The 27,867-nt window shown below is 41.8% G+C and overlaps 1 protein-coding gene across 8 annotated transcripts in view; it reads right to left on the bottom strand.

Annotated features, from left to right (window-relative positions):
* Positions 1 to 299: 299 nt before the first annotated feature.
* The window catches only part of LOC125413179 (leukocyte surface antigen CD47), a 54,175-nt gene continuing 26,607 nt past the window's right edge, over positions 300 to 27,867 (bottom strand). For 2 of the 8 annotated variants that reach the window (XM_085685547.2, XM_085685550.2), the window contains 9 exons: positions 26,685 to 26,774; positions 16,818 to 16,925; positions 15,597 to 15,689; positions 14,582 to 14,674; positions 12,931 to 13,023; positions 4,257 to 4,288; positions 2,997 to 3,021; positions 2,326 to 2,358; positions 300 to 506 (listed from right to left, as the gene is read on the bottom strand). In XM_085685547.2, coding sequence (XP_085541673.1) covers positions 502 to 506; positions 2,326 to 2,358; positions 2,997 to 3,021; positions 4,257 to 4,288; positions 12,931 to 13,023; positions 14,582 to 14,674; positions 15,597 to 15,689; positions 16,818 to 16,925; positions 26,685 to 26,774 — 572 coding nt within the window. In that variant the 3' untranslated portion in view covers positions 300 to 501. Of the gene's footprint in view, positions 507 to 2,325; positions 2,359 to 2,996; positions 3,022 to 4,256; positions 4,289 to 11,210; positions 11,256 to 12,930; positions 13,024 to 14,581; positions 14,675 to 15,596; positions 15,690 to 16,817; positions 16,926 to 26,684; positions 26,775 to 27,867 lie in introns of all 8 variants that reach the window. The other 6 variants (XR_015736073.1, XR_015736074.1, XM_087900699.1 and 3 more) reach the window with 6 other exon arrangements.

Here is a 27,867-nt window from a genome sequence, read left to right as displayed (position 1 = left end):
CACTTTTCTCCTTTAGTCTCTGTCCCTATGATCTGGAAGTGGCAGTCACATGATACAGCTAGCAGCACGAATGACAAAGCTGCTGGGAACCTGAGTTTACTAAGGCTTGCTGGATACCACTGTTGGTCACGGGTATCTCTGGATAACCATCAGGTTAATGCTAGGCAAGTCTCATACAGAATTGATTTAAACCCAGTGTCCAGAGACTCGAGGATCTAGCAAACATCATTCTTGGAAGTTGCCCCTGATTCTTTTGCCCCAAGTTGAGTAGAAACAATAGAAAAATGGATTTCAATTGGTTACACAACACAATCATGATTCTTTTATTAAGTAAATTACAGCTGCTTTGATTATCATCTATGGGCCAACGCGTCTTCCATAGATGAAAGTCAGTTACTGCTGTTTACGTTTTCTTCTCAGAGTCAGCAGGGCCGTGGTGCTTAGACACACTGTGTTCCTTCGCATCTGACTCTCCAGGCACAGTCCATCACTGCCCCTCACTTATTCTGGAAAATAGAAACATCGATATTTTGTCACCACTCATGCCTACTTCCTACGCATTAAGACATGATCTGTTTCTAAACGTGGAACTGTTTCAGATATATTATATCAAAAATAATGAGAACGGATCTGTAAAGGTCACAGGGAGAAATCAGGCAAATCACTACTCTTTTCAGTTTGCTAAGCAAAATGCCAATGACAAATGAAAATACAGTGAACACAGACTGATCATCTCGGCTTGCTGGGTTGGCTCCACAAAAGGCGAGCGAGGGATGGTGGTTTTTCAAAGCAGAAGTTATTGATCCAAGAATAGTATTCTATCACATTCACTTTCGATTTACACCATTCAGTTAACAGAAGTGAAACAGACTTGTGATCTGGCGTAGGTAAAGGGATGGCACCTTGAACCTCATCCAGTGTGACAAGGCACCCAGAGAGGATGTTAGAAGACTGGGCCTATCAACAGATATTTGAAAAGGAAATTGTGATCAGCTCAATGTGGCCAAAATTCAGGGCATTTCCAAGATCGTCACAGATCTCACGTGCTATACAAACAAACAAAAATCAAAACATTAGTTCTTTAAGCTATCTGCTGATACAGTGACTTAAAAAAAAGTCACATTTTAAAGAAAACTAACCAAGAGGCCCTGGAGGATTTTTACACTGGTTCTCTGTAAATGGGGAAAGGTTTATTTCTTTACTTTTTAGTCTACTTACAGAAAAATTACACCATGGTAGGTAAAAGCCAGATGAGAATATTTGAAAACAGGACACAGAGGGTAAACATGATAAAAACCAGGCCTGGCATTCTTTACACTTACTCCCACTAAAACCACCATATTTAGGTAGCAGTGGCTTGTGTAGCAAAACACACATTTAAAAGCTACGACAAAAGCCTGTAACTATGGGACCATTCTGGACTTCCCGTTAAACACACGCCTGAGCACCGTTTTAAATTTAGCTCACCCAACACGATGGAAGTGTTTTTTTAATCTTATGCAGAAGTTAATTGTGCTCTGGGGAAGATGGCCTCCTGTGTTACTGGCACCTCTTTGTTATAGAGGTGAACTGGAAGGTCACAGGCTTTACAACAGCAACGTCTGGAGTATGGAGTGGTTTCAAGGACCAATGGCGTGAAGACATTTTTGAAAACAGGATAAATATAAATGTAGTTCCCAAATACTCATGGAGCTAGAGAATCACAGTATATGAAGGATACATTAGGGGCAAGAGTCAGACTTCTTAGGTTAGAATTATAACAAGCACATGTGTTGGTCATATTCAGGAAACATGCTGCTATTGAGCTGATGTTCAGAGAAAAGGGAAAGGCTTGGGGGAGTAAGGAAGTCTCTCTCTCTCTCTTTGGTCCTTTCCTACAAGATTGGGGTTAAGTTCTTGCTTAGGAAAGCAGATATATCACCCCCAGTGTCACATGCAACGAAATCATCTCCATGAATATAGGAGCAACCCCACCAGAGTATCTGCACACGTCATAAAAAAAATGTTAAAAGTTCAACAAAGGGACGCATGACCTGAAACACGCTTATCAAAGGTGGCAACTGCTCTGCGAGGAACCACGAGGTTCCAATGTCTGATACCCCACAGGGTTTTATTCTTATCCACCTACAGAAAAATGACACCATGGCAGGCAGAAGAAAAGAATCTAAAACTAGATCTGTTTTAAACATCAAGAAACGTGGGCATTCATGGCGGACAGTGCCCCTTTTATTTTCTAAAGAAGCTGTCATTTCAAGGAGCTCTCTGCTTTCTTTTTAATGTCCAGGAATCAATCAGCATACAACGACGAGAGAATTTCAGACTTACCATCATTCATCATTCCTTTTGATTCTTTAAATGCTAAGGATTAGTAACAAGCAGGCAATTAGTAAAAAGTTAGTATGACTTCATAGAAATAATCTCAAGATAAACAAATATGCAACAACACAACTATCCCTCGGCTAGACAGCTAGACTCATTTGAGGCTATCATTCTTTGGGATGCATTTCTCGGGCTCACATCCACAGCATCCACAAAAAGCAAACAAACTTACTGGGGAATCCAGGTCTAGATTTACATAGGAAGCAAGTGAGACATTTTTGGTATTACGCCAGGTGGCAACCTGTATGTTTCTAAAATTGACAAATTAGAAATTGGAAGCCACCATGATTTTTCTCTATACTGAGGGTGAAACACTTCACCTTGACCAAGGTCAATGGTCTCCTTGCCCAATGTCACTTTGCAAAAGTAAGCAACTACTATAGCACAGGACAGTGAGAACATTACAAAAGCAACACTATCAATTTCTGATGAATAATCAAGGAAGAATCAAGAGATTAAGGCAAGAGAGCATACGGACCAAAAATTAAGCAAACAAACAATACTCCCAAACCAGATTCTTCCCAAGGCATGCATGGGTATTCTAATGCCTTTAACGATCAGTTCAAATTATGATCTGCTAATGGACCAAGACTACTAAGTTTATAATAATCACATACCGTTAAGGGGTTCCTCTACAGCTTTCTGGAAAATATTTAAAATATTTATATAAAATACATGTTATTTTATAGTTTTTATGTTAAAACTTACACTATCATTAAACCTGTATTATAAACAGAGACTCCTAGGGTCTAAAAGCAAAATAAGACAAGAAAAGCTAATGAAACAAGGCTTCCCAAGGCTACTTAATAGTTTAATAACAACCACATGATTCTCTTAGTATTTTTTTCTGTGCAAAATTTCCCACTCCACCCATCACTCTCAGTTCAAGAAATCTCATGAAAGTATTAATGTACAAACATGCAAATTGCAGCAAGAGATAGAAAATACAGTTAAATAAGAGATGGCAGCGAAGCAGAATCATCTTCACATCATGCAAATTGAACTTAGTAGCAGCAAGAAATTGTTAGGATTTAATGGTCCATTGATCAGGTTATCTCCACGAGGCACCAGGAAAGCCGCGGGCTGCTTGTGAGGAACACAGCTACGACACTACTCAGAGGAAAACGCTGAGGTAAATGAACACATTCTGCCCTGGCCTGCCCTTTGGGTGTGTCCTGTGAGGAGGCCAGATTTATCTGTCAGCCGTTATTTACAGGAAGCTGAGTACAACTTGTGAGAACTCTCAGGCCTGTCACTATGCTGACTCAAAACGGTAGTTTGTGCTTCTTCTCCCCCTCGTAATCTTCTCCAGAATTTGCTCCTTTTCTTAGAAACACCCCCCACCCCCAAAGAGCTTATGGAAGCAGGAAAACACAATGAGGCCTCTAGCGCACTTAGGGGAAGAAGAGTGCTGATAAAACGGGGAGTCGTTATTTGGAACAGATTTCTTTTCCGACAGCATACACTTTATATCTTTAAATGAAGTCAGCTTAGCACAAACTTCTCTTCCTGAAGATCATGCTTGAAACTGTCACGTCAAGCAACACCAACAGTTGGGGAGACATATTGCAATCAGCTTCCTTCTGATGGAAGCGATGACCACACTCCTTCTCAGAGACTTTCCAATTCTGGATATATAAACTGAGCACAATCTTACAGGGTCATTTCTCCTAACTCATAGGTGTATAAAGGCCCCAAGAGAAGTTTTACAATAGAATCAGCCCCACTCACTCATGCACAGGCCCTGAACTTCAGCATTGTCTTCATTGGATGTCACATTAAGCGGAAAACAAAACAGTTCAATATTCCAATTATCAACCTCTCATTTTAATTCATCAAGCAATCATTCTTAATTCATTTAACAAATTTGAACTTACCCTAGGAGGTTGTATAGTCCTCTGGTTGGAAGCTGGTATAAATAAAAATATAAATTCAATAAATAAAATAAATGAAGCAATGCAATACTTAATTTTAAGATAACAAGTTCAGGGCTAAAACTAGAAGGTGCTAGATGCTCCAGAGAAGGAGTCCTAGCTTTGGTGGTCTGTACGAAAACTAGAGGACTCTTGATTATATACATTAACAGGAGAAAAGGAAGCAAATAAGATGCTTACAGCAACTTATAAACACAGAGTCGGTTGTGTGCACACTCTCTCTCTTGTCAGTTACCCGTTACACATCATGGTGAAAGATTTTGTCAACTACTCTCTCCTAACAGGGTCCCATCTCTGCCTACTCCTCAGTCAGGAGGGACAGAACATGGCAATGAGGAACTTTCCCTGGAGACTATCTCCCATAACACACTGTTCTTGTTCCTAGTCTAGGGGCCTTCTCTTCCTTTCTCTCCTTTCCAGTCTTCAAAGTTCTAGAAACCTAACAAAAAACCAAAGAATACATGATGATCCTGCCAAGCTTAGAGCTATCCCAGACAGTCAGTGTCAGACCAACCAGGTCCTCTTCTGTGTATTCCTCCTTGGCATTCTGAGTTGCTCCCTTCTGACCAGCTTAGCTAAAGAAGGTGCAAGACTAGGGGGCAAGACACGAGGGAAAAGAACAACTCTGGATTGGTGGGAAAGAAAACTTCCTTATAAAATCAGGCAAGGAAACCCTAGAACAACTACAGCTATCCTGTCACACATGTCTGTGTCCCCAAGACAGGAGAACATGACCAGCATCAGTCTTTCAATGACTCAACATTCTTTTACTAGCCATAATTTCCTACCACACCCCTCTATCTCAGTTCAAGAAATCCAAACTTCTCAAGATAATTTTTACAGTACAAACATTCAAGAGCAACAGCAGAATGCACAATGTAGTTTTAAGATGGGGGTGAAGCAGAATCATTTCCAAGTCATGTGGCCTGCTGGAAAACAGGGTTAGGGCTTGTAAGGTTCTACTGAAACCCTACTGGCTACCAGACAAAGGTGGGCCCGGGACAGCCAAGATCCCCCACCCTGCCCTTGCAAATTCAGTAAGCTCCTAAAGCTGACTGGGACCAGGCTTTCTCAAACAGAGAAACTACAGCTGACAGGCCACTAAATATCACATTACCACTAGATTAGAGAAGGATAAATAAAACCAACTAGAAACTTGGTGGTGGGAAGGAGAGGTAAAAATAAACAAGTAAACAAGGAAGAGGTTGGAATACAGAGCTACAGGTAGGAAAAGTACCTACAGGAAGAGAGCAGCTATGGAATGTATCACACAGTTAAGTAGGAAATGGGAGCAAAACATGATCATTCTTAAATTATATAAATTGAACTCAGTCACAGGAATAAGTAAGTGTTCAGCTATAAAAGGCATCCGCACACCCTCTACCAAGGTTCAGGGGACCCTGGGAAGAGAGGCAGAAAGAATATAGGAGCTGGAAGACAGGAGGCAGAGCTACAGAATGCTGTTCTGGACATGATATACACATTTTGATCAGGAACTCAATACAACTACACTTGCCTGCAATGTACTTAAATAAGAATGAGCCTGTCAGAAGCCAGGCACTGATGGTGGTGGGACTCAAGGGGCCTAAGTCCCCACCATCAAACCAATGACCAATATTAGATTCTGAGAACTGGAAAATTACTTCCTCGGTTTAGTTAATACACACGAACCCACCAGGCTCCAAAAGAGAGTTCCAAAATCATGGTCAGACAGAGGGCCCTGGTTAAACTCACTAGGTCTTCAAACAAAACAGTAACTCATGAATATGGCACAGAGACTTTCAGGGGTCTGATGGGGGCGGGTGATAGGAATGAGAATGTGTGTGCGTGTGTATGTGTTTGTGTGTGTGTGTGTGTGTGAAAATGTCAAAATACACATTTAATAATAAAATGTAAAAGAGATTGAGATAGCACTCTAGTGTACGCATATATTAAAAAACAATCGAAAAAGGATGTATAACAGAGAGTATGTGTGGAAGGCAGATTTGTGCCACTCTGAACCTTGGTCAGAGAAGATTCTTTCTGCAGTTGTTTGGTTAGCACGTAACTGACTCACAACTAGTCAGAGCACCGAGAATCAGGGACTGAGAAAGCCCAGCCACGGATGGACTCACTACATCAGCATCTCTGCTCACTGAACATACTGGAAGAGAGACTAGGAAGAATTTAAGAGTTGGAGGATGGGAAGGAGGGCTGTGAAATGCTGCCTTCTGGACATGACGTCACTGACAGGCACACCGACTCACAGCACAGGCAGTTGCTTATACAAGAACCGTGCAAAGCTCAGGCCAACCAGAATTCCAGCATGGTTGGGCAGGGGCTCATAGGCCCTCCACCCCTAGATGAAGAGTTACTGGAAAGTATGGTCACCGAGGGACAGGGAAACCAGTTTTCTCCGGGGACATGGCTCTACTAATTGAACTCAGGAGACTATCATTATCATTATTATTATTATTATTATTATTATTATTATTATTATTATTATTATTGGCAAAAATATTGCCCATGCATATGGTCAGCACTAACTGGACTTGGGAGACTACTACTACTACTACTACTACTACTACTACTACTATTTTTAAAATTATTTTTAAAAAGGACATGGAGACAGGAAGAAAATAGGTTAATAGGTCCCAGGGATGGTGGGGGGGGGGGATAGTTGGGGACTTATATGATCAACATACATTTGAATACATATACAAAAATTTCAAAGCATATATAGGGATCAATAACCATAAAGATTTTTGGAAAAGTCATAGGGAATTATTATTTTATGTTTATTACAATTATGTGTGTATATGCACACATAAAGTTTAAAGGAAGCCATGCCACTTGGGGTGACAATGTTCCCCTAAAGCCATACTATGTACTCAAAACATCACTACCAGGCACGGGAGACCTCCTTCCAAGTTGATCATTAGGGGAGTTCAAGGATTCCCAAAACATTATAGGCTGTTGAGGTTACGTCTTCAAAATTGAAGTTAAGATGCTATAGCTGAAGACAGACACACTTTGGATAGAGACTTGGAGGAATCAAGCTCGACCAACCTAGAAGCCTCTTTCTTATGAATCACAATGACCATAACAGCACGATACAGCCACAGGTGTGATCCTGGTACTTCTATACTGGGGATAATCAGCAGCTATCACATTGAACTTCAGGCCTGCTCAACAGAAGGGAATTCACACTTTACATTGTTAAACCTAGTCAATGGCTTGTGGCTAGGGAGGTGGAGGACCCAGAAGTGAACTGACTACTGTCACTTCCCCTAAAGTACAACAGTGTTCTAAATGATTATCCTTACACCCAAAGATAAATGAGGCTCCCACCCCTCATTAAAAAAAAAACTCCTTTCTGAAGCAAATGGAGGTGATTACAGAAATATCTGGTCAGTATGCAGAGAACAACTCACCATTGACTGCTCAACCTCAACTACTTCATCTGTAACATAATCCCTATGCCAACAGTTCAGCAGAGAACAATTTAGCTTACTCCTTATACCTACATCATGATCCCTATACCTACATCTTAGCAGAGAGCATTGGGTGCTCAAAAACCCAATGCCTACAGCTTAGTATACAGTTCAGCAATCATTGAAGAGGAGGGGGCAGAAAGACTGTGAAAGCCAGGTGACTAGGATGTTTGCTGCCACATTTTGTATAATGACACTTAGAGAGTCTTTTACATGATAGGGTAGTAGCACCCATGAAATCTCAACAGTATGGTTGCCTAAACAGGACCTGCAGAATGACACCTATCAGTTGACATGACAATGTAGAAGGGGAAAATCTCATAAGGCTCTGCCCCCAAAATTAAGAGCAACAGGCAAGCCATGACTGCTGAGAGAAGGCAGATCAATCTTCTCTGGGGATAAGGCTTGTAAGATGATCGAATCCCAAGGAGTCAGTCATAAACACATAGACGTATGAGCAACACTTAATGAATTCAGTAGGTTGTGCTTATAAATTTACACTTACATCAATATGTGTGTGTACTGTGTGTGTAACAATAATAATTAAAGAGTATGAGGCTATGAATTTGAGGAGGGGTGCCAGAAGAGCTGGAGAAAGAAGAGGTAGGGCAGAAATGTGAATACGGTACTCAAAATACAAGAGTACTACTTAAAGACAGAGAGGAACGAGCTATATCCTAAAGATAACTCCTCAGCTTTTGCTGGTGTGTACCGCTAAGATGATAATGCTAAAATATTCGGACCTGAGGACGACTAAATAGCATGAATCTTTCCTACTAGTAAGTAAACATCTTTGAGAATGAAATCAATTAAAACTTCCGTTTCTTAAAAAGAAGTCACTGGCACCTGCAAGATTTTGGAGTAACTGTCAATTCTCAAGAAGAAATTTGTTTGTTGATTTAAGAAGGACCATTGAATTAAAGCTCTTTATTTAGAAAAAGGAAGAGAAGCTAGACACACACATCACATAAACACACACATACTGCATACAAACTTCACACACAGTGAACACATACATCACACACACACACACACACACACACATTCACATACGCAGTGTTTCACTCTGATTACCATATAAATATCTCAGAAGAGATTCTTTCCAAGCTGCTCTAACTTAATTCACTCACCACGAGCAAAGGATACCATAAATTACTGCTGACTTCTAAGTTTTGTGTAATGTACATGCCTGACTACTAAAAGTGAAACATAAATCAAATTTTGGAAAACAAAACAGGAACCTTTAATGGTGAAGATAAGATAGCTGCTAACAATGAAGAATGCAGGGCAGGGTGCCAGTGACCGTTAAGGACAAAAGAGCAGCCACCACTGCTATTTGCTGAAAGCAATGGGGTGGTGCAACTGTGCTGTGTTCTGCCAATACCGAAGCCACATTCTGGCCTACTCCATGAAAGCATCTATGCACCTGCCCTAATGAGCCCTACGTCTCTGTGAAAAGTCATGGGTGGCTTTAAATAAAAGACCCTCATGATGGCGGTCCTCGGGGTATGCTTATTCCTCACATTCAAGCAAAAAGGTAACCTCTTTTCTAAGTGGTAGAGAGTGAAGCAGCCGCCCCAGCAAACTAAGCCGAGTTAGAACGTTGTGAATGACCAACAAGACACTGAATCTACAACGTACAAGTACCAACCCCTATATTTATGCTTTATAAAGCAAAGGTGCTGTCTACATTTCTGGTTGGTAATATGAAGGATTGTTGCTTAGCAGTTTTCTCTGAGGTGAAAACCTCCACCATCCTGAGAAGAAGTTGCTTTAGTTCAAGGGGTAAAGAATCAAAATTGCTTCTGGAAGTCCACGAAACTGGTCAGATTCATGAGGCGCCTCCCTCTGCACACTTACATGAGCAGTAAAGACTGCAGCGAGTCTCTCTCAGACAAGCTGAGGGCAGATGAGCTACCTGGAGGAAGCATCGTCTGGAAGAAGCAGCTCAGACCCACTGAGCTCTCTCAGAGGACTCTCCAACCCACCATGCTGCCTGTGGGCTGAGTAGGGTTTCAGCTTTCATGTGCTGTTTGCCACCCCAGGCTGGAGAGGGTTTTTGGTTTTGAGACATTCATTCCTGCTCCTGAAAGTAACCCCAATAAACTCACTGGTTCACCAAACTGGATTCTGGGATTATTCATGTTTTGATCTGACACTTTTTTCTAATTGGGAAGAGGAGATTTTTCATCTCCCCAAGAATACTGCAAACTATTTTAAAGTTACATTCAAGCTCATAAATATGTTCACCGTAATGAATACCAAGAAGAGATCTTCTGTGCTTCCACTGTCCTTAGCAGCACAAGACGGCTGCTAAGTTCTCACTGCCCGGTCTGACTTGCCCAGCTCATTCTGAAACAAAACTACAGGACCATCGTACACTATGAAGGACACTAGTCAGTCACGTCCTCGGGCATTGTAGAACTAGTTGCACAGGAGTTAATTTTACCTGACTTAATTCTCTCCAGTGGGGATATAAGCCATGTGAGGGAGAGTGGGGATGACTGGTCAGTTGCTGTCGTGTGTCATGAGCGTGGGCAATGGTAGTCATCTTTTTTTTTTTTTTTATCAAAATCCATACTTGCAATGATTCTTGCTACGTTGCTCACTCTGAAATACCTGACTACATGTCATCAATATATTTTCAGGCTTTCAACTCCTCACGATCAGTTTTTCTAGCGATTTGTACATAGCTTGTACACAATGGACAAGAAAATACATCTGAACAAATACACACAATATATGTGTGTTTCTGTATCATTTCAGAACCCCGAGATGTTGTGCCAGGCCTGGTTCTGACCACCACCAAGTTGATTTGAACCAGAGCGGTTGTATCTGTCCTAACACTGCATGAAAAGGTGATGGCTTTAAAAACAACTCTTGTGCCACCTAAAATAATGACATCAGGCGTCCTACACAAAACCAGGCTCTGCTGTAGGGGGTAAAGTTAGTTCCCTTTCATCTTTCTTATGTGCTCATATTAAGTTATTATAATTTTTTGACTTCATAAAATTAAAATACTTCTCATAAGAAAACATATAATTCAGAAATTATATTTGTCATAGAAAGCAAAAGTTAAAATCACATCCCTTAAAACTGCAATTAAGGTTACAAATTTAAACTCAGAAATAATGAAAAATATAAATGTTATCGTTCTCACAGGGATATTAACTCCCTTTAGAAAGAGAGCTTTTTTTTTTTAAAGTAAGGGTTTTACTGCATTAAAATCAAAAGTCACCCATTTCTACAATGGTGTCTGCAATGAGCAGAAATTATTTTGGAAACACAACTTTCACTTCCTGATAGAGATGCTCAAATTTGCAACCTTAATGCTACATATGTTCAGATTTACACAGTCAGAACACATAGCAAAACATTCATTGTCCTAGTCTACCACAGTATCTAGAAAGCGGCCATCCTGTACCTTTTCTTCTTGCCCTTCAACTGACCGAAGGTGTCTCTCTCCACTCTGGGGTCAGAGAAGTTGATGTAAAAAGTTAATTTAGGATAGTCTCAAAGTGTCAATAAAACTGGAAGAAATTCTTAACTTAGAGTGTATTTATCTAGTAAGTCATCACAAAGAAAGAATCTTTGGGTGCTCTGATTTCACTTTTACCACAACAATGTACAACTCGAGTGGCTTTACAGGCTCCATGAGGACATGAGCCATGGAGAAAAGGCGGGAGCAGAGGCACAAATGTCAGGGCAGCTATACTGAGCATCGCTCATGATCAGTTACGGGAGCCTCGGAACAAAAGGATGCAGCCCAGATAGAAAGTGGGAAATAAGAGCTGAGAGCTATCCCATTGCATCCTTATGTGAATCCTGCAGGTCACATACTGTTCTTAGCATTCATGGGAGCAACCAAATCAGCACTGTCAGCCTTCAAGTCCAGACACAGGCTGATTAGAAGACTAACAAAAATAGACTATGCATCAGAATTCAAGGCATCAGAGTCAGCTCCTGAGTGCCAGCCTGCTACAGATGTCTTAGTTGTGTTTAATGGGTTTATGTGGCATAGTGTCAGGAAAATTCAGTAAGCAACAACTAATACTTCTCAACATAAAAACTAAAAGTAAGTAGACTTTGGAGTATTTTAGTTGTTTACATTAAAACACTAACTAAAGAGAAAAGAATATATATATATATATATATATATATATATATATATATATATATATGTAATAGATCAACTTTCATGATCAGAGGTTAAGCAATGAAGTTCAAAATTAAAGGCAAAATTTCTTTGAGTCTTGGGTAAATAGTATGAAAAATTTATTGACTATAATAACTATCTTTTGTATTAATTTTCAGAAAATGTCCACCTGATACCATATTGAAAATACTGATTTGTTTCGATGAGTTTTAACTTTGGATTTTCTTGTTATGCAGTGAGGACTTTGCTGTAGTACAGAGAAATATCAAACTGCTTCTTTTAAGGGAGACAGTCATAGATCAGATGGCTGGGGACAGGTGTGGCTTAGGTAAGGCACATTCTAGTTCAGACACCATGAAAAACACCTGTCTATGTGTATACACATCCATAAAATGAAGAAACCACAGAGCTGAGATTGGCAGGTTAGACACCAAATGGCAAGAGCAAGTACCAAAAACCAGCCAAAAATGGATTTAAAGGCCCAAACATCTCGAATTTAAAGATCTCTTTTACTATACTGATTTTTCACTAGAAGTGTCTTACAGTAGTGCATTGGAAGTCACTGCACATTAAATTATAGATGTGACACGTTTAATTTTCAGTTTCTGTCTCTTCAGGGTTGTCTGTATGTACAAGCAGCATACACAAAGGACAGAGGGACAAAGAGCTCCACAAGAGGACCCTGGAACAAGGAATGAACCTTTTATACCAATTTAAAATGGAACCTTCAAAGCTGTCTTCTTTTGCTTATAAAAATAAAGTCTAAACTTTATAATACACAAAACCATTCTCTTCCTTAATTTGCAATTCAAACCGCGTGAGCACACAAGCCTCCTCCCTCTTTAACTGCCATCTCTCCAATTATATTTTCTCGTTTTTGGAGACACCAGGAGATGTCTACCCTCAGCTGGAGGAACTGGCTATACTACCTTTCTAAGCTATATATCTGGAATTCTTTGCAGAGGCTTAAGAAGTAAGATCAACTTACCAACAAATTTCATATAAACTAGGCCAAGTAGTTCTGCTAGAGCTATGATACCCAGACCTGAAATCAAAAGGGGGCCATGCACTGGCTCACAAGCTGTAAAACAAACGAAATTTTGTTAGAAATGCATATAAAGTAAACAGATTTTAATTTCAAAGAATCAATAATAACTAATAATATAAGGTTTTTTTTTTTTGGTGTATTTGGTGGATCTAGGTTCCCGACTCTGTAGATTTATATACTATGCAAATAGTGCTCTCACTGAGCTATACTCCAGTCTATGCCAGCTTTAAAGATAGCATTTTCTGTTCTGATGATTAGTAAAAACATTACCTACATGCATACAGTATAAGAATGTCTTTATAAATAACTCAATAAAATAGCTTAATTCTTTTAAAAAAATTTTTACGTAGTGTGCTGCTATATCAAGATTAGTGAAAAAGAGCGTGTAAAGGCCAAGGTGTCGCTCAAGTACATCCTGGTTATTCAACAAGTTCTCCCACAGATACGGGCACTATAGTTGGACTATTTGAACAGTCATGCCACAAGCCATATAGAGGCAACGTTCTTTTAGCAAAGGGGAAAACGCTATTTACACTGGTGTGTGTGTGTGTGTGTGTGTGTGTGTGTGTGTGTGTGAGAGAGAGAGAGAGAGAGAGAGAGAGAGAGAGAGAGAGAGAGAGAGAGCGTATTTGTGGGGGGGGGGGTGAAAAAGAACGGCTCACAACTCCAAATGCTGAAAAATGGGCTGAGACGCAAAATCACCGCTCCCTGATGGTGTTACCAAACAGAGTTTGCCAGTTTGCTACAAAAATTAACTGTACCTTCACCACACAATGCAAAAATTACAGCCCTTGGTATTTAGCCAACTAGAGCTGGAAATTTATATCCACACAAACACATGCTCATTGATGTTTACAGTAGCTCTATGCGTCTGTCACAAAAAGAGGAAAAGAACCAGGATGGCCCCTCAGTAGGTGAATGCAAAATACTAAACACATTATGGCAACAGTATTTTTTTCTGCACTAATGAGCTATCAAGCTATAAAAAAAGACATGGATGAAACTTAAGACACAGTTAAAAAGGAAGGAAGCCTGCATGAGAAAGCACAATGTAAGCTCTGTGCTGTGTGTGGACACGATCTGTGCTTTTCACACAGTATAAATCTAGCTCTAAGGCATTTTGGAAAATGCAAAGCTGTGTGGAAAGTTAAAAGGCCAGGGATGACAGGGGTTATGGAGAGGGACAGATGAACAAGCAGAACACGGAGATTATTCCATGTGATACCACAATGGGCATACGTGTCGGCTGCACATTCATCACAGCCACAGAATGTCCTGTGCAGCACCAGTAACCAACCATGATGTAAGCTCTTAATTTGGGTTGGTAAGGATGCCATGTGGGTTCACCCACTATATGGGTGTGAAATGCTGAGGAAAGCTGTGGGTGGACAGGAACAGAAAAGACTGGGGTCTATGGTAAGTCTCTGTACTTTTCACTAGGTTTTCCTATGAATCCACGATTGGTATAAGAAAAGCCCATACAGTTTAAAAAAGAAGAAGACGAAGAAGATAAAGACAACAAAAGGGAAGAGGAAGTAAGAGCTCTAACCTGACTGAAATGAAACCACACACACAAGAGAATATGACTCACCCATGATGCAGAGACACAGTCCAACCAGAGCAAGGACGTAGCCCAGCACTTGAGTGATCAATATGGCAATGGTGAAAGAGGCCATTCCAAACGCTGAGGGAGGAGAAGGACACAATAGGAGCGTGCCGAGAACACAGAAGAAGCGATTACTCCTGCTGGCATTTGACACATTCAGAGCTGGACTGCAGTTCCTCATCAGATGTCACGTTCTCCAGCTAACCTTTCCACAGGACTGCCAGCTCCAGAATCACACATTCTGCAAGCTTATATTGCCGGTCATCTGAGAGGGACTGGCAGTTTTTACCAAACTCTCAAAACAATGTCGTTGTTACATTTATAAACTGTAGAGTCTGAATGACTTGTTATGCATGGCTTATCCACATGCACACAACTGTTCTGGGGATAACATGTGTGTGTGTGTGTGTAAGATCTGTGCTTTCCTAACTAACCTTTAAATATAGCGTAAGGACCTAAGCCTCAGTGCTACATAAGACTCTTAACAATAACAAAAATCTGACCCAACAATAACAAAAACATAACCTAAATGCATAAAAACAGTACTGATTATAGTTGGAATAGCCATACCTTTCAGGGTCACCAACAATAAGAAACTGTGTTTCTAAAATCTGTGACTTATAACCCCATCTGATAGAACCTGTCTTCTTATTGCAAAGGGGTTAGTAAAAGAGGAAAAAGAATGCTTTGAATACTGACTTATAGCTACAAAAAACTAAAATTAGAATATGCAATTAACCATTTAAAATTATACAGCGCACTTTAAAATTACAACAATTCCATCAAATATGCAAGAAAATTTCTTTTCATAAAATAATTGTTGAGAAGACCTGGCAACCTGAAAATCAATCTGTATAGGAATGTCACTAAATATACAATGGACAGTCTAATAAACCAATTTCTATTGAACTTTTAAAACCACACAAGAGTATTTTCATCAAAGTACTGGTTGTTTTTTAAGGGAAATGGCAACAATCAGACTGTAAGAATAAACACTCACCTGTCATAAACACATTGTACTGAAGCGGTATTAATATTCCTATAGAGATGACAATGAGGCCAAGTCCAGAAGCACTTTTTACAGGGTTTTCTCCTGTTATAAATAAATACATTTAAAATATTTTCTTATATACTTCGGTGTGAAGTTATATACTTATTCTACTAAATGTTTTAATCTTAATGCTACCTTATACACTGAAAAAGGCTTAAGATGTTTTCCCCAAGTTCACACAAAATAAGTAATTCTTATTTTAACATTTAAGGCCAAGCTAAAGGATCTATATCTTAACATGTTGAATGCTTTCTTTGGTTTTAACTCTTTAGCTGCCGTAAATCTTCCAGGTGATGAACTTAACCTCGCTCTCCACCGTTCATTCATTCTCAGTGTTCAGCCTGTCCCCAAGCCAAATCACCCGCTCTTTCACATCGCCTTCTGAGTTCATCAGCTCCTCAGGCCCATACCAGTCCTGGATGCAAACCCGGCTGCCAAATCTGTGTTCTAAAGATCTGCCTGTGCCTCAGTCTCCCTAACAGAGGTAGTGGTGTTCTGCGGTCTGCCGTGGTAAATCCCAATCTTCGCTTTTCTTCCCATCTGCCCCCTGCCACAATTTCCCATTCGTATTTCCACCTCTCATTGGCAATGCCCACTTCAGAAGGACATGGCTCCTATGTGTATGCCTATTTCCACATCTCCGCCAGTGAAGTCTACCTCCATAGTAGATTGAATGGGTGCCCTAGTTAAATATTCCACCATCCTGGTCCTAGAAACTATGAGTACTACCCCAAGTGGCAGAATAAATATTGAATGGGTAAAAAAATATGCTACTAAGTCAAGGATGTAGAAGGAAGACCTTACCCAAACTGAGTGAGCGCCTGAATACTTCCTGATGAGTGTCAGGGCAGAGAGGAGAAGGGAGAGGGACCTCGCACAGACACAGTGGACACAGGGCAGGAGGAGGCAGTGATGGGGCCGCTCTACTAGCTGGGCAGTTCTAAGCACTGCCTGTAAACAGGAAAGCTAGTAGAGGTATGGCAAGGGTTCTTCCCCAGAGGGAACTACAGCCCTTGAGAGAGACTTCAAGTCCTCCAGAGAATTTCTATTGCTTGAGATCACATCATTTGCCACAATGGGTCACAAGAGCCCTGCAAGCCGATACATGACCCCCCGGGACGCCTCTCCCATCAGTCCCACAGCCCTGATCCCGGTACCCATGCAGCCTACCTGGTATGAGAAGAATGGCTCCAACAATGACGATGACAGTGAGCACCGACCCGGCGACGAGCAGCAGAATGATCTTCTTATTCGTTCGAGTGGATTTATATTTAAGTGCTTGAAAGAAAAACAAAGAATTGCATAACTCAGTCACAAGTGATGCCATTTTGGTAATCCACGAGTGAGGGAAACGGCCAACTCCGCATATGTGAGTAGCCTCAGAAGCATAACTCCTTATCAAGTCACCTCCTACCCCCTGCGTTTCTGTAAGCCATGGCCATGTAAATGTGCATTCTGAAGGTGTAGGAGACATTTTATTCCCTGCGCTTGATACAATAAAACTACATATAATAGGCTTTCTAAATTGAAGCATCATTAAGTCTTTTTCACATTTTCACCTTAGCACTGGATCTGTGCAAAGAAAATTGCAGAATCCCTGCACTCCACATACTAGACGCCAGTAAGGGTTCCCCACTTCCCTAGCTATCAATAAAAGTGTTTTCAGACCTTTTCAGTGTTCCCAGAGGAGCAAAATCATCCCAAATAACACAGCAGAGGACACACAATGCTGATAAGGCATAACTATTTAAAGAGCAACACTGAGAAAATGAATACACATTTTTAAAACTTAGTAGGACATCTAAAAGTCGGGGTCATTTAACTTGAAAATGGAGATAAAAGAACATTAAGCAAATCATATCCTTGCAAAACTCCTATGGAATTAAATGCCTAAAACTTTCAACTAAGATACGGAAATAGAAAACAATGCCAGGGTTCAAGGGGATTCATGGCAGACATCACTGGTCCTGATGCAGGTTCCTTAGGTGCCACTATCCTCCCTGAGAACACAGGCTGTGATAGAGCATCACAACATTGTCTTTTGATCTCTTTTAGCCTTTTTGTTTGGTTAATGTTGAAATTATTTTTTCACCAGAGAGGGAGAGAGAGAGAGAGAGAGAGAGAGAGAGAGAGAGAGAGAAAATTCAAGGCCACCTGAGATCAGTCTGAAGAGAAGAGAGTCCCCAGAGGTGAGGCAGGCACGCTGCTGGTGCCACCTACACACTGATGCTCTGCTTGCTGGCATCCTGCAGTTTGTGCTGGTTTGAATGAGAAATGCCTCCCGGAAGCTCATACATTAGAACACTTAGTGGTGCTGTTTGGGGGAGGTAATGACACTTTTAGGGCACAGAGTCTTGTTGGAGGATACAGGTCATTAAAAGCAGGCTTTGGGAATTTATCTCCCTATTTCCAGTTCTCTCTCTCTCTCTCTCTCTCTCTCTCTCTCTCTCTCTCTCTCTCTGCTTTGCGTTGGACGTTGAAGATAGGATCTCTCTGCTTCATGGCCGCCATGTATTTCTGCCATTCTGGACTTTCCCTTTAGAACCATAAGCCAAGATAAACATCTCTTTTTTAAATTGCTTTTGGTCATGATATTTTATCACAGCAACAGAAAAGTAGCTAATACAGTGGGGAATTATTTTTAAATGTTGTATTTGCTTTTAATTTTCTTCTACGGAGATGATGAACAGATTAAACATAGCGGAATTGGAAAAGTACTTAATGACCATAATAAAAATCTATCATGAAGACACCTGAAGACTTTTATTGCTCTACTGTTCTAGCTCATTTTCTGGTGTGATAAAACACTCTTTCCAAAAACATGGCTTAGGAGAGGGAAGGGCTTATTTTACCTTACTGATCACAGCCTTTCACTGGGGAACCTCAGGGCAGGCACTCAAGCAGGAACCACGGAGAACATGGCTTGCCGGCTCATGCTTAGCTACATTTCTTCCAAAGCCCAGGAGCACCTATCTGTACACGGAATAGTGCTGCCCATAGTGGGCTGGGCCCTCCTAAATGAATTATCAATCAAGACAATTCACCACAGGCCAATCTGATCTGGGCAACCCTTCAAGTGTCCCTTCTCAGATGTCTCTAGGCTGTGTGTTCAGCTGACAGTGAAAGCTAATGAGGACAGCCTCCTACCCACTCTTTTGATGACAACCCCAGTTCTAGCCACCTCAGGAGGAGACAGTGGTCTAAACAATGACAAGCCACAAAGCTGAGTAGCTGACACTCCTAGGAAGCAGAGTGTATTGTGTAGCAAGATCCTGGGCTTTGGTTTGGTTGGTTACCTCTATCCACCCTTGCATCCTCAGAAGGAGGAGTTTTTACAGCTTCCCTACTTTCAAATCTCGACTATCAGCTAGGAAAAAACTGAGCGTTTGAGTCACAAAAGACAAAGACCTATTTCAGAAATGTAGAAACACGCATTTCTCTAGGCATATGGTTCATTTTCCACTTAATCCCATATATATCGCTCTCTAAATAGAGCATGAAAAGTCTGCAAAAGTTACAACATAAAAGCCGCTTCAAACGTACCACACAATCAATCAAGCATTCATTAGAGACACTTCCAGGTTTAATACAAAAAAAAAAAAAAGAGTCATTAAAAGTAAAAATAAGAGTCTGAACAACACATAAACTCCATCCTGTTCAGGCTAAGCAGGCAGAGCTTCTGAAAGGGAAATAAATTCAACAATAGCAATAAAAATAGAACACCACAAAATATTACAACAAAAGGTCTTGTAAGTAACCTATGTGCTGGAGGTAGGCTCAGTTCGTGGTGACCGTTTCAGCTCCTATTTTCCAGGCTACCTATGTTGCTCTTAAACAGCTACTGAAGCACATATATTAATGGGCCTTAAGTAATCCCAGGCAATGGAAGAACATCTGTGGGTTCCTGAGCAAACACCCAGAGGGAATCTCTTCTGCCCCACATTCTTTGCTCACAATGGTTACATTCAGCCAGGCCCCACAGCAGGGAGAGAAGGTATCTGGCTGGCCCAGTTATCAGTGTCCTCAGCGACAATGAGATTCCACAGAACTCAACAATTTCAAGGGTTTTTGCTGGTGATTTCTTCTTGTTACTTAATAAGTGGGTTTACCCTTATTTACCCAATTTATCAAGTCATTAGACACAACAAAGACAACATAGATGCAAGTAATTTCTAGAACACTTGGGATGAAAATAAATAATTTTAGGGTTTCCTTCCTTCCTTCCTTCCTTCTTTCCTTCCTTCTTTCCTTCCTTCCTTCCTTCCTTCCTTCCTTCCTTTCTTTCTTTTTTGAGACAAGGTCTCACTATGTAGCCCTGGCTGTCCTGGAATTCTCTATGTAGACCAAGCTGGCCTTACATTCACTAAGATCCACCTGTCTCTGCCTCCTGAGTACTAAGATTAAAGGCCTGCACCACTACACCCAGGTTAATTTAATATATTCTTAACAACAGGGCTTTTATCAAACTTCGTAGTATAATTTTATAGCTTAGCAAAATAATCCACATGATTTTAATAACGTGCACACTTTAAAAGACTCCCCTCAGCTAAAATACTGAAACCAATACTTACAATACACAAGAAATAAAAACACTTACATTCTTTCGTTTTGTTTTTGGAGACAGAGTCTCACCACATAGGCCTGGATGGTCTGGGACTCACTTTGCAGACCGGTCTGGGATTAGCGTGTGCTACCATGCCCCACCCAGAATTTACAGTTTTACCAAAAAGTTTCTAACTTTACTGCTACTGGATACAGGAAAACCAAGCATCGGGGGAAACCATATGGCGGCATTTTGTTTTGTGATACAGACCCACAATGTATCCTACGAATCCGCATCCCTCCTGCCCCTGTCTCTCAAGTGCTGGCATTGCAGGAGTGCACCACAGTGCCTGGTACAATGTGACAGTATTAAGCATGACATTAGGTATTCTTCTAATTCAAATATATATTGTATAATTTCACGTCACATGTAATATAAAACTAGTGACTCTTTCAGATTATCAAGTGTTAGGTGGGCTTATTCACAAATGTTTACCATGTGTGTACTCTGCAACATACCCTTTTAAGAGTCCAAATCAAGGAATAAAGAGCGGATAGCTCTATTTGACAAGAATCGAGTGATTCCAACCCAAACAACCCATGGAAAGCACAGGTCTAGCCTAGTCTTAGTTTCCTGTGTACTAAACCTTCCAGCGAGCAGAGAAGCTGCATGCTCTTCCCGAGACCTGCACAAGGAGCTAATGTTATGAACAGACACAGTGTTTCTGGTCTCTGCCACTGACACAGAGCTCATATTAAGATGGCATCTGAGTTGTGGCTGATGAAACCTCGTAAAATAATCAGGCCAATTTGATCTGAAACATAAAATCTATCATGTTAAACTTTTATGATCCTCTAAAAATGAGATACAGAATACCCACAAAAGCCCACACAGACTGTATGCTACCTAGAAAAACCCAACGCTTGCTCAGACGTGACATTCAGACAATCCCTAGCCACAAGACTACGGTGAAGAGACAGAAGGTAGACTATTGAGATAGAATTGATATCAGATTGAGAGTAAATGATAAAGGGAGATAAAACCATCAATTCAATTTTTATAGTGTTTTTATTCTGATAACTCTGTCAGAGTAATTTAGAATCCTTTGGCGTCTGTCGGGCTCTAAACCAATATTATTTTCAACATAATCTGATAAAGTACATGTGATAACTTTTAAAAATCAAAGAGAAATTTGATTTTTAAAACACACACACAGATGAAGGCCTTGTGGAGATGGTGCTGGAGAAAACTTAACTGCCAAGTACAAAGTGTTTTACTGGCTATGCGTGTGGAAGATGACTGTAAGAGTCCACGTCCTAGCCGCCTTCTCTGAGGAAGAAAGTTTTCCAGGATGAATACTACCAAAGAGCACACTCCCTGTCCAGAGGGCACAACCGAGGGGAATGCCCAGCAGACGTCTACGTCTACTGACTACTGACGACAAATTACTCTGGCTCGATGGAAGGCTCCAGAATTCTAGAGTACATTCAAGAGTAGTGATGTCTGGAGTTTGACACCAGAAAGGAACTGGTGCCTCCATCCCCATAAGAGTAAAATGCTGGGCCACAGCTTGGCCCGATTGCTCTCCCAGTAAAGCTAGTGAACAACATGGCGGAGGAATCAGAAGAGCACTACAGGGTAAGGCTCAAGCGCAGCACTATTGGATACAATTACACTTAGCATTTATGATTAGGGCCACCGAGCAGGCCACAGGCTGACTTTCTGCAATAATATTTATCAGAATGATATTCTGTTTTCTTGCTTGAATAGAACGTAGTGCTTGTCCTCGTTTCTTCAGAGTTATTTTTCCTATTCACTGAGAAAAATCCCCGTACCATCACTTCTTTTCCATGTGCTCCCAAGGCCTTGCTGCTTTCATTAAGCTAGGCCCCAGGGACTTAGTGAGACCTCAAGGTTCTTGTCAATGACAACAGTTTTCTTGGAATTTCCCAGCAATGGCCTTCATAGCAACACTTGCCCCAATACCACTAAGTAATAACCAAAATATCCACGAGGGATTCTTAAATGGGGATGAGAAAGAAAAGGAAATGAAGATGTTTAGAATACACAGAAATAAATTCCAGAAGCCCTCACTTTACACAGTTCTGACACAGTTCCATGGTTTACTTACATAACTCAAGTCCTCCAAACACAGGTGGAAGATTCATTACCAAAATGCAACATGAGAGTAGTAACCAAAATATGTTTCATGCTATATCTATAATCCAAAAATCACAACATAATATATATATAGAAGAATCATCATGCCACAACTACTGAAGAATGGTCCTGACAGTCGCCTCATGCTGCTTCTCCAGTTCATGCCCAGACAGCCAAGTGTGTAGTTCTCGCTCCCCGTCTCCCAGTGATAAACCCACAGGCCACTCTACAACGCATTACCAAAAACGAAAACTGGTCAAGAGATGTGGAGGAGGCAGGATATGACAAGTGTGAGTGCTGGCTGTGACATCCAGACCATAGCGGAGTTCCGGGAGAGCCACTGTGGCGATGGTGACACTATCACAGTGGAGGCCGCTCAAGAGACAGCCCAGCAGCTCAGGGAAGGTGAACTCTGGGACATGAATGAAAAGGTAAGGGCCGTGTAACAGTGAGAATGTCCCCGAGGATGGGACTCTGGTAAGCAAACAAATAAAACAAGAAACGACAACAAAAACATCATATAAAAACTACACCACAGAACTCTGAGATGTTTCACTGAAAGTACGAAGATGAAACGTTGCAGGCTGACATGTACTAAGAAGGGAGCCTGATGATTTGCTTGCTCTATTCCCGTTACAGGGCAACACCAAAAGCGTCACTCAAACCTCACTATGACACTTTAAATACCGACTTTTTAATCGTCTGACTCGCCATGCAGCAATTACTAACTTTACTATTATTTCCATGTTCCAAAAACTAGGAAAGTTTTTCTATTTTCAAGGACTTTTGCATAAGACAGGTTCTTGCAACGTCGCTCTGTTTTGTCTGTACTTGCTCTGCAGTGCTAGGATCGCAGGACTGCGCCGCCAAGCCAGCTTGTTTTGACAACAGGTTTTGAAGGCCACTGCATGACAGTAATTTTCCTTCCTATTATCAAGACTGTTTTGCAGAGCTCAGCTTCCATGGTCAGGTTCATGGTCACGCAGCTGAGTGCAAAGCAAAAGATCAGCTGTCTAGGACAAGGGTTAAAGGAAAGGAAAACAAAGAAGAGATATGTCTGTACAGAGAACCCGAGACAACAGCCAGATCTTTCTAAACAGCTGGGCCTCAAGCCTGGCAGAACCACAGCACCGTGTGCAGCACCTGAGGGCACCCACCAGCCAGCTGAATGTAGGAACTTTTGTTACCTCTGGGTACATGAAGAACCCTGAAAATCAGCCAGGAGCCTGTGAACAACAGGACTGACTGGGTTGGGATCTGCCTTGCGGTTTCTACTACTGTGAACAAAACAACTAAGCAGCTTAGAAGTCTCAGGTTCCACCCTGTCTTCTGAGACTTGGGCTTCTTCTCACAGCAGAACAGATTTGCATGCAGTGCCAGAGAGACCACTAGGAGACATGTCCTGTGATCGAGTATGGACCAGGGTGCAAAGGTAAGAAGAACCAGAAAACCAGAACAGAAATTTTTTGGGTCTGTGTTACCATTAACGCACGACCTCACAGGTGGGACAGCAGGTGAGAACCAAGGAGCCTTTTACAGGGTGGAAGGGACTGATTGACTGATTGATTGATTGACTCAGGTGAAGTACAAGGCAGGCAACCATCTTGCTTGCACTGACTGGCATGCTGTGGCCTCAGAGCCAGCAAACATGGACACTCACTTCCACGCCTCAAACCTTTAGGTCAGTGCCCCACAGTTACCAGGCATCCCGCCAGGAGGTCCGGGACGGGGTGGGAGCGATCAACATGAGCCCAACATTCTGCTCTAGCACTAACAGTGGCACAGGTCAAAGTGGTACACTAGATACGCATCCATCCTTCTTGCATATAAACTCAAAACAGACAATCTAGTGGCTAACAGCACTGTCCAAAGCCAGGCTTACCCAGAAACCACTGGGTGACTGTGGACAAACTGCCTGTTTTTTATCTTCAAAACAGGAACAGCAACAGTCAGGGCACTGACAGAAGCCCTGTGGGAAATAAATGGTGGAGAGCACTTGGCACAGTGAGTGGTCGCTCCTCAGAGCAAGAGTTCCACAAATATTCAGCCGCTACTATAACAACTCAACTTTAAGTGTGAGGCCTGTCTGGCTGAGTCAAATACAGAGGTTTGTCTTCCACACGCCCACTCTTATGCTCCTTCAGGCTCCCCCTTTGTTTCAGATGGACCCAAATCAAATATTCCCCTTAAATATAAGTTCATACATATACTCTTTGAAATGCAACTGGCATAATAAAAACATTAAAAAGAAGGTCCAAGCTCACTAACACAACACTGACAATTCTGTTTTCTTTCACATATCAAATTAGCAAAGGTTTCTGGGACTGTACAATAACACCGTCAGGACCCTGAGATGAACAGGGGACATTCTCGTCAGTGGGAGCAGTAATTGAGGGGGTGGATCTGGAACACACGGTGGTGGAATTTATCTGTAGGCTTAAAATATCACTGCCGCCCCAAAGCTCATATACTTCCATCCGGTTCACAGTATCTCCTAATTCCCATTAAGGTGAAAGTTCAATAGGACACGACCCAGCTGTAACAGGAGAACACAAGCAGTCATGGCAACACTCTGAAGACATCAGGACACGGGGATGCACAAATACATAAGCTGTATGAGCACATTTACAGCTTCCTTTTATAGAAGGAAAACAGGAAAAAACAGAGAAAGACAGAAAGGGAAGCTGGAAGGTTACTAGAACCAAACACAAAAAACAAAACAATCCTTCCTTCTAGCCTTCTAGATATAGAGTCAACAGATGGCTTATTTTCTTGATAGCTTCTTTATTAATGCATTCCATAGTCAGGAAAGAAATCATTTATTTTCTTCTGTACAAATATGGGTGATCATAAAGAGAATCATTTCTGAACCATTCCACTGAAAATGGTGTTGCTAATGATAACATCACAACCAGGAAACTTCTGTCAACCCAACTTCAACAGCACTGCTGTGAAAACACTGTCTGATCCTTAAAAGGCTGTTTTCTCCCTGAGTCACGTGACTCGGTCCTGCCTGCCTGGCTCTGCCAATGCGGCTGAAAGCTTTCCTTAATGCCAGTGATTACGGGGCAGGGCCCGAGGCCGCATCAGTTCTTTCCTTACAATAAGAGGCTTTCTGGAAGTCTGAGACAACTTCCAATAGCACCTCACTGTCTTGGAGGAACGGGCTTGGGTGTCTCCTTGGTCTCCTCTTTTCCATTTACACACAACCTGGGAACGTTTCTGCAGTCACTAAGCACTTCCAGAGCCCCATGCACTGGGCAAAGCTCCTCAAATAAACCGCTCGTCACGTCACATCTGTTTTCATACCTCACTGAGGACACACACAGCCTCGCCCTTCCTGGGAAAGAACTTCCTTCCTGGGAAAGAACTTCCTTCCTGGGAAAGAACTTCCTTCCTGGGAAAGAACTTCCTTCCTGGGAAAGAACTTCCTTCCTGGGAAAGAACTTCATGAACGACCCAGCAGGCATCCTCTGGAGTGCATCACTAGCCTGGACCTCTCTAAAGGCTGCACAGCAAATTTAATGAGCAGCGTTTTTCTCCTCACCAGAAGAGGTGTTCCCTGGTCTTCAGTGGCTATGTCAGGAGGCACAGGGGGTGAGTAGATCGTACAGGTCTTACAGGTCTGAAAGTTTAGTCTATCACCTCAGAACTTCACAAATGTAGCTGATCTCTCTGACTACATTGGGATGGAGATACTGAGGAGAGACTGGAACATTCCTAATGGAATGGCTATAGTATGTGGGTACTACTGAGTGTAAACCTGATGTAGAACGCATTAGCAGATTACCCTGTGGTAATAATCCTACGCTACTGAGGCAGATCAGACACAGCACCAGGTTTGGCCTTCAGAGGTTTGGTTACGTGGCTGTCAAAGCAAGATCACAGAGTACAACCCCCATCGGGACTGCAGAGCGGTACAACGCACACAAACAGGCCTTTTGTCTACAGAAGACAAGCTTACACCGCAGAAATGGGGCAGAGCATCCCAGGGCCCCAGAGCAGAGCAATCTGTCTTCACACTTAAGTAGTCTACGACCATCTCTTTACCAAATACATAAGGTGTTGTAACCAACATTTCTACTCCTCCCTCCCACAGAGGTCTCAAAACTCCACTCAGAACCAAACACCTTAAACTTAAATCCGAGCTGTAGCACAATATGGGAAGCAGTAGACGCTTTAACAAAACTGTACATAAACTGGTTATTCTTATACAATACCAACATGTTTCCAATGCAGGCTAGTCAGATAGACTATTATTCCACGGTCAATGCCCTAGAAATAACCATCGCATCACTAAAGCATACATGAGAAAAATCCATTTGAATACTTACTTAAAATACCGAACTTTCCCCAGAACAGGAGTATAGCCAAAATTGGGAAAATAACAATGAGGATCTTTTCATTTGGAGAAAACCATGACGCTGTGGAGAAAGAAAACAAAAACCATAATTAGTGTTTACCATACTCAGTGCTAATGCTCTCAAACACATCCTTGTTACTCTAGTAGAAGAGAGAAACAATTAAACCTGTGGGCCATAGTTTGCACACACACGCATGCGCACACACACACACGCACACGCACATTAACAAAAAAACCACAGTTCCTACGTGCAATTGTGTGGAGTCAAGGCTAAGGTCTGCTGCCTTCCTCAACAGCTTTCCATCTTCTCTGAGTCAGGGTCTCTCCCAAACCTGGGGATCACTGGGTCGTGGACACTGAGCTCCAGGGGCAGAGCCGGCTCCATGTCTCCAGTGCTGTGCTGTGGCCTTCTGTGTGGATGCTGGGGATCACTTGTGGTGCAAGGCCTTTACCCACTGATCGAGTCACCCGGTCCCATAGAACACACATGTTATTTAGGAAGCTCCAGCTCTGGACTTGGACACATATCACTGCACTCCCCTGTCCTGGGCTCTGCGGAAGGGCAGGTGGCAGTGGAGAACGGGCTCTGGCCACACTACCACGTGGGAAAGTCAATTCTGACTCAAAGCTATGTGACGGCAGACGGTGGCTGAAAACCTCCATGCTTGAATGACACAGGCTTTATTTGTTGGACAATTTCTATAACTAATGAAAATTAAATATGTAAAGGGCTTAAGGCACATGCTCAGGAACTGTGAACTGCAGTTATCGTATGTTTGTTTGTTGAATACCTGTGTGTGCATAGTGCCAAAATCACCACTGAGGAACAGAACACGTTCTTGTAAAGTCTGACTGGGAGACCAGGTGAAGGAGCTCTGGGGACTACCAGACCCTTCTGCTGACTAAGAAAAACACAGGTGTCCCTGGCCTTTTCTCAAACTGACTCTCGAAGAGAAGACTTAACTCACAAACCACAGACTTCAAAAGGACAGTTGTGTATAAACAGGAGGGACCTTAGGTCATGAAGGAAGCTGTTCAGGTGCATACTAAGACCCCAAATAACACCCGTTCAGAAGTTTTAAAGCGTTACGTCTGACTGCCATTGATAATCTCATACACTGGAATTGTATGCATGAGATCTGTGTGTTTTTCTC

Source organism: Myodes glareolus, chromosome 2 (genome assembly GCF_982192425.1).
Source record: "Myodes glareolus chromosome 2, mMyoGla1.1, whole genome shotgun sequence".
NCBI lineage: Eukaryota > Metazoa > Chordata > Mammalia > Rodentia > Cricetidae > Myodes > Myodes glareolus.
This window is presented reverse-complemented; position numbering and strand designations above follow the sequence as displayed.